Here is a 7,968-nt window from a genome sequence, read left to right on the forward strand (position 1 = left end):
TTTTTTAAAGTTTTAAATGCTATATATAGTCATAATATAAGGAAGATGTTTATTTATTAGGTACTCAAATAAATTATATGAAAATAAACAAAAAAATATACCTTAGTAAGCATTGGGCGGATTGAGTTATAACCCAATATTTAGTCCATTTCAATCTACGTATTTTATTTTATTATTTTTTTTTTGGGGGGGGGGGGGGGGGAACGACTCACTTATTTATTAACTCAACCTATTTTAATATTCCCAATTTCAACTTAACTCGCCTATTTAACACCCCTACCTGTATATATAACTTGAATTCATTAAAAATAATCATAGAAAAACCACCTATTTTAATATTCCCAATTTTAACTTAGCTCGCCTATTTAACAACCCTACCTGTATATATAACTTGAATTCATTAAAAAAAATCATAGAAAAACCTTGTCCTTGACTACCCCCATTCATATTATATTGTATCTTCACCACAACACACCATTTCTCCTAAACAAAAACAACATAACACTCATTTCCTTCATCTTCATGTCTCTTTTTTGCACCAAGATCTCTATAGCCTATTGGGTAGAATAACACTAAATCATTTTCTCATCATTAATATATTCTTGATAATTTAGTTTATATAGTTGTAGATTAATTATTGGGGTCATGAACACTACTAAACCAAAAGAGCCCTTAAAGTGTCCAAGATGTGAATCAACAAACACCAAATTTTGTTACTACAATAATTACAACAAGTCACAACCTCGCCATTTTTGTAAAGGTTGTAAAAGGTATTGGACTCAAGGTGGCCTCTTTCGTAACCTCCCGATAGGTGGAGGCCGAAAAAATAAGCTCAAAATCACATCAACAAATAAGGATGACAACAGGACAGGACGAGGTGAGTGCAGGGTGAGTTTGACATTAATCCCCAAAATTTTCAACCCGCCCTATCCTGCACCGACTACAAGTAGCATCACAAGGGAAAATAGTAGTACTTCTCAAATGGCTGTTGTTCAAAGTATGGACAATTATGATCAAAATTTCCCCTTGTTAAGCAATAATATTGTCGAAAACAAAAATAAATTTGACAATTTCCCTTCATCTTCACTATCATATGATCATACAATTGACAATATGTTTAAAGAGTCAATTGGTACAATTCCATCGTCAATTTCCACTTCTACTACATCTTCAAATATTTATAATTACATGGAAAATCTTGATAGTACTACCATGGAGGAGTCAACAATTACATGGCAAGGTCCAATTAAAAGAAGTAGTGTCATGGATAATTTATCAAATTATTGGAATTGGGACGATATCGAGGCATTGATTTCAACTGATGATTTCTAAAACGAGCTTGGATGGAACTAAACAAGATTTGATGAATGAATATAAAGGTCAAAGGCTTTATTATCGAAAAAAGTAAAAGAAGGTTATTCAATGGCCATGACAGGTTTTATATGGATGATTTGGATTTCAATATAGGAGAAGATATTTGAAACCTCTTGCCATAAGGTAGAGGAGATTTGTAGTAAGAGCTCCCTCTCTCACATAATTTCTTAAAGTCTTGTAAACTGACAATGTAAATAGGTTTTTACATTATTAGATCATCCAAATGATATGTACAGGTAAGCCTCTCAAAAAGTGGATTTGAAGTTTTCAAAATAAGATGCATTATATGTTATAACAAGTAAAAATGACCTGATAGTATAATTTATGTTTTACGCCAACGATGTATAGTACTTCAATTCTTTTTAGGTCAGTTTGAGAGTTATGGCTTATTTATGCTTGTTCTTTTGTTTAAGGCTTGTTAATTTGGGATGGGAAAGGGATTACATAGGAGAGAAAGGAAAGGAAAGGAAAAGGATTAATTACAAAATCATCTTAACATGTTGACACAATGAAGTTAGTTTTTCCTCTCAACATCTTAGCATTTTTCTAAAAGTAGACTTTAATTGAGCTATCGATTCAGGTACAAGATACTATTATTACCGTCTGGACAATTAGACATCCAACATGTAATCGTAACAACCTAATTTCAAAAGCGAAGCTCTACTAACTGAGCTATATCTCACCAAACCAAGAGGAGCATGCAAGAAGTAATTAGATGCTACTTCAATTCTTTTTCCTAGCGCATCTGGACCACCTAGAGGTTGAATCAGAGACCTCGCCCATGTAGTAAATTATTGCACCTTTGGTCCAAGCAATTGAAAAAGAATCAATAGATTCCTTTTCGAGATATTAACTAGCTCATTCCTCACCATAATGCAACAACTACAAGAATTTGAAACAATTAGACTAATTTAACTAACTGAAATTTCTTTATAATCTATTGAAGTAACTCTAAAAACAAAATTCAACGATGGAACAACGCAAAACTTGGTAAAAATAGAGGGAGACTGGCATGGAAAAAACTCACTCACCCGATGTTTACACCAAACTATATAAGTTTACTATGGTTAATGATATGTTTGAGACGAGAATGTGAATCAATATAACCATGATTATGTTGTACTTATTCAGTCGGTATAAACATAAGGTGCAGATAAGTTTTTTCAACCGCTATACACATGAAAATTTATTGTGTAGGCTGTTCAAGAGAAAATGGAGTATTAACATGATATGAAAATTTTCAGTCTCTAAGGAGTTCATGATGTCTTGGCAATGAAATATAGAAGTGGTACATTATTATTATTACAATAATCACAAGTATACAGAATTAGCAGGCAATGGACCTTTGAATCAAAACAATTGACTCCAAACTAAACTACACAACTCCAAGAAAAGCAGAGGTTTCCCTTTTTTCATCTTTATTTGGACAGGAAAAAATAGTGAAAAATCAACAGAGAGTCCATCACAACCTTCTTCCTGTTACGCGTTCCTTCATTTTTCAGGCGGCTTTCTTTTGCTGCAAAAGATCAAGATCATAAGATGAACAACGGCGTGAAACAAATTATTTCAGTTTTAGTAGCTGATAGTAAAGGATAAGTAGTAGACGGGTGAAGTCCACAGTTCTAATAGGTTTTCACACGAGTGTTAAGGATACATGAGACGGATACATGCACGATGACTCACATAATGGTAAATAAGCTTGGCAACATAAACCAAATCTATAGGCTACTAGCGCAATTTTGACCTCCTCATTTACCTGATACAAACCTATTAACCATCTCTACCAAAAATACTTCTGTTCTGCGTAACCATCGTTAGAACAAACTCTGGTTATTAGTAAAGTTGTGCACCAAATTCCAGGTTCATGCAACTGAGCAACAAACTAGTCATAAGGGGTCATTTGATAGTTGGTTTAGAGGTGAGTTATATCCGTATTAAATTCTGCATAAGTAGTACCACGTTTGATAACTAGTTAGGAGGTAAGTTTTCATGTATAAAACTGATATGATGTTTAGTTTGCAATTTAGAAACCCGGATAACTAATAACTGCATTACTAATACATGCATAACTCTAACCAGCTAGCAAACGAGCTATCAAATGACCCTCAGTGTTCAACCAACAACACATGCATTCTTTTAAGGTATATTCATTTTGATAAATTTGGAACAATAATTCTCTTGTTGAGAAATCAAAATTTCGTTTTGGACTCACCCTTTTCTCTTCTTCTATCTGGGCCTTAATGAAAGAGTAGATTGCAACTCCAACAATTGCAATGCAGGTTCCAATACCGGTTTGTGTTGAAATTTTATTACCTGCAACATACGTATATGTTTTAAGTTTTCTCGTCATAATAACATGGCATTCTGCTGATATAACTTAGCAAAGATGGATATTTACCGAAGATAACAATTGAGAATCCAATCACAAACACACGTTTCAACACATTTCCAACTGCGTGTGTAAGAGGTGCCACCCTCTCAAGGGTGTTTGTGGCTACCTGGACGTGTAAAGAAAAGTACATAAATGAGAAGATTAGTAATGCGGGACATCTTGTAAACAGGCCAATAGTGCATGTAGTCACATATTAATATGTTCATGAGAATTGAAGTTTTTTCACAGGTTATCGTCAATCTAGCAGCATAATAAACTTCTAAGGAAATTATCTGACTCGGAATACCTGATTGTAGAGGTGATAAAACATTCCCACCCAAAAGAGATCCGTTACTAATTTTGTTAGACCAACTTTAGCAATGGCATCGCTGAAACCATGTTGGAGCAATTGAGGTCCCTCAATCTGCAACATCGTCAGAATGAAAAGTATATAACAAGGAAGAAGTAGACTTACGAGAAAAAGAGTGAAAATGAGAAAATGACATGCTGATGTTATCCGACTCACCAAAATGGCAGGCGGGAGGCAAAAGATAAGGGCAATGATGGATATGTAGGCATACACGTTGGTACTATCCATATCAGTCTGCAAAAGAAGCATTCATCAGCAAAATCGCCTTAGATAGATTGAATGTTTTAATACTCAGATTAGTTTTACATAGAGTATACCATAGCTTTCTTCGAGTATATACTCCTGTATGTGAAGGAGATGTTAGAAATCATAGCACTAGTGAAGCCCAACCAATTGAAAGATAGCTCAGTCAATGAAGCCATCGACACACCTACACATCCAGTTGAAAGATAAATCACAACATGGTAATTACCTCTTGCATATAAGTATTTAAAACTTTCCCCTTTACAACAAACAACAACATACCTAGTGTAATCCAATAAGTGGGGTCTGAGGGGCGTAAGATGTACGCAGACCTTACCCCTACCTTCGTGGGATAGAGAGGTTGTTTCTGATAGACCCTCAGCTAGAAAAGAGAAGTTATTCGGGAAAAGGGTTGCAGTAAGAAAAAGAAATGACAACAAAATATGAAGCTACAGAACAAAATGGAGCAACGGATAGAAAAAAACATCGAAGAAAAAGAAACGACACGATTACTAAATGAAGACAAGAGGATATGAGGCTAGCCCTCTGCCTCTCCCCGCCTAACGGGCAACCACACAAAACTTTCAACTTTCTCAAGTAAATATAAAAGTAAATGTAAGAATCTACAGCTTTTATTGATCAGCCTGAAACCGATATATTTTCAGTCAATTTCCTCATTTCAAAATAATAAGAATGTATTTATTACTACAACCGGAGTGGAACCAGACAGAGAAAAAAAGAGCTAACCAAGGACAACTGGAGCAAGTGACAGCCATAGTGCTAAAGGTATCTGTTGTCCAAGGATGAACTGAGATGCAGCAGCATTGAAGAAAGGCTCCAGAGCTGTATGAAAATAGAAACACACACTTAAGACTTTGAATACGGATTATATAATAAAAAACTTTACTGCAGCGATAGGTGGAATGCGACCTTTGATTGTGTGAGTGAATGAGACAGCAACTGCAGCAAACGAGACATTGCTGGTGACATGGCCAAGCGCGTGACAGAAGGCAACAGGTGTGAGCAGCTTCAGCTGTGTTGAATCAATGGGCTACAAAGAGAAGTCGAAAACTCATAGCAAATCAGAAAGTTGCAGTCTTGTGAAAATCTACAACGATTAGTAGAGGAAAAGTGTTATTTTTTAATGCTAAAACAATGTTACACAATCGATACCTTAGCCTTGTTCTTTAGTTTTATTAATGTGATGATTTACAAGTGATATTTGATGAACCAAGAATCAAAATGTGTGTTCCACAATAAGAATTTTACTCCTTAAGGAACAAATTAAATTTTTGTACCCAACTCAAATCCAAAAGCTAGCCTTTAACGCCCCAGGACCATGGACTTGGCTCTGATATCATGTAAAGATATGACACTTGGACCTAACTCAACAAAACTAACTCATGAGGGAGGATTGTCAAAGTCCATATAAGCAGACCACCAGCCTATTCCTCAACCAATATGGGACTTTTACCCACTCTAACAATAATCAACCTTGCTAACTTAATCCATTAACACTGACTATATCACAACGAATTGGATTTTTACAACTATAAATGTATTTTAATTTTTAGCAGGTAACCTATCTTGTTTTTCAGGTTACTTATCCCATATTTATTATTAGGATGACCCTAAAAATTCTTTTTATGTTGTCAGCACATACAATGGCGGAGCCATGCGTACCTGAAGGGTGTTCTTCATCAAAAAATTATACTGTATAGTTAGATACAAATATTATTTATATATATTACATATAGACACCTCTTGACTTCTTTGTGAATTTACTTCTTTATATTTTGACACCTCTAAGTGAAAATTCTAGCTCTGCCGCTAAGCGTATATAAGTTAACCTCAATCACAAAAACTCGGAAGATATTCGATAGAGTGAAAATTAGTCTTAATTTACATAAATTAACATATTTCAATAAAATATCACATCAGTAGAAAAAAAAACTTACAGCTCTTTTGGGGAGGCCTACAGCCCAGCTCACCAAACAATATACCACTCCAACAGCCAAATGTATAACAGAAACAAAACTGCATATATAATAAAAAAATATCACAATAATTATAATTAAAAAAAAGGATAAAATAATAAAAAGGTTCCTTATATTACAATCAAATATTGATTACGCCATAAAAAATAAAAAAATAAAAAAATCACATTGGAATACGTACTAAGGATAAGGGAAGTAATTGTAGATCTTCTTGTTGAGGATATTGAATATCACATTCAGAAAATACCTACAAAAGATCAAGGTCAAATTAGTCATTTGATCATCGAAACCATTTGACAGTTAGTAACAAAATTAAAATAATAAGGAGTCATTTAGCAACTGAATAAGAATTAATTTATGCATATATTAAATCTTGCATAAATAAGCATTCTTTTGTTATGTATAAAATTCAACACATTTAATATGGTGTCTGTTTTGCAATTTAGAAACGAATATAACCAATATATATATAAGTTAACTTTTACTTGTCACGTTTTGCTTAGAAGAATCAATTTGATTAATCTTTAGAGTTAAACTCAATTAAATTAATTCATATTTAACATTTAAATATTAAAAAATTATACAAGAATTACTATAAGTTATAATCTTTCTCATATTAATATAATAAAAAAATAATCTTAAAATATTGATCAACGGAAAAAGTATAACTTTATACCAAATAAAAAATAGAATAACATAATTAAATCTTATATAACTAATTCGCGCTTCAAGTAATGCGTATAGTATTTCATAATTAATTTTTATAATATCCACGTAATTCTAATCAGCTATCAAACGATCCGAAAGCAAGTGAAGACATACCACGTGAAAAAGAAAAACCCGGTAGTCAGAGTCGCTTTGTTGAAAAACCCGACTTTAGCATTCCTGGGGCAAAGGAAAACAAAGCGGGTCAAAATTCAAATTAAACGGTGTATCGGGTCGGGTCAATGAGTAAGAAATAGAAAATGGATCTCACCCGGAGGAATCACTGCTTTCGGCGGGAGAAGAAGCTGCGGCGCAGCACGGCTTAATAGATTCCCTCTTTGGAGAAGCTTCGAGAAGTATAGCCGGACGCAATTGCCTTCCCCAAACCAAATTGGGGCCGGCAATTAGTGGTCCGACTGGTTTTACTGTAGCAGAAGCAGCAGGGAAACTCCCACCGCCACTGCTGCTACAGGAAGCAGCGACAGTGAACTTCATCACCGCCGCTGGCTTTCGGAGAAGTGGGAGACCACCGCGTATGGCGGTGGCGCCACCAGTCAACACGCGAGACTCCATTGGCAGTGGGAGAAGGGAAAATAGTGACTTGTGAACAATGGAAGTACTGAGAGGAACAGAAGTTTGTAAGAGAAAAGGAGCTGTTAAAAATGGAGGGTCAGGTGACGAATGAGCGGCTCGTATTAATTTGATTTATTTGTCTTCTTCCTAAAATATCGTAGTATTTTCCAATGACTTAAATTATTTTTTTTTAAAACAAGGGAATATTATTGTTGCCTCGAAAACTCTGTTTCAATTTATGTGACATCATATTACTTAACATTAAAAAAAATTGAAACATGAAATCTAAAATAAACTTAGACATTTGTATCGCTATAAGAGAATTTTTAAAATTA

At 34.4% G+C, this 7,968-nt stretch overlaps 1 protein-coding gene across 1 annotated transcript; it reads right to left on the reverse strand.

Annotated features, from left to right (window-relative positions):
* Nucleotides 1–2,652: 2,652 nt before the first annotated feature.
* Nucleotides 2,653–7,747, reverse strand: LOC129877739 (triose phosphate/phosphate translocator, chloroplastic). Its single transcript, XM_055953266.1, has 12 exons — nt 7,332–7,747; nt 7,178–7,240; nt 6,537–6,602; nt 6,317–6,395; nt 5,289–5,409; nt 5,106–5,201; nt 4,433–4,545; nt 4,272–4,349; nt 4,053–4,169; nt 3,773–3,872; nt 3,587–3,687; nt 2,653–2,890 (listed from the first exon to the last, which is right to left on the reverse strand). Exons 1-12 carry the CDS (start codon nt 7,631–7,633, stop codon nt 2,873–2,875), a joined length of 1,254 nt encoding a protein of 417 aa, XP_055809241.1. The 5' UTR covers nt 7,634–7,747; the 3' UTR covers nt 2,653–2,872.
* Nucleotides 7,748–7,968: the final 221 nt, after the last annotated feature.

This window comes from Solanum dulcamara, chromosome 12, assembly GCF_947179165.1.
Source record: "Solanum dulcamara chromosome 12, daSolDulc1.2, whole genome shotgun sequence".
NCBI classification, from domain to species: domain Eukaryota; kingdom Viridiplantae; phylum Streptophyta; class Magnoliopsida; order Solanales; family Solanaceae; genus Solanum; species Solanum dulcamara.

Coding starts and splice junctions, on each gene's coding strand:
- LOC129877739 (XM_055953266.1), bottom strand. CDS start 7,633: ATGGAGTCTCGCGTGTTGACTGGTGGCGCCACCGCCATACGCGGTGGT. Junction 5,202..5,288: donor ATTCACTCACACAATCAAAG/GTCGCATTCCAC, acceptor ATTTTCATACAG/CTCTGGAGCCTTTCTTCAAT. Junction 3,688..3,772: donor ATTCTCAATTGTTATCTTCG/GTAAATATCCAT, acceptor CGTATGTTGCAG/GTAATAAAATTTCAACACAA.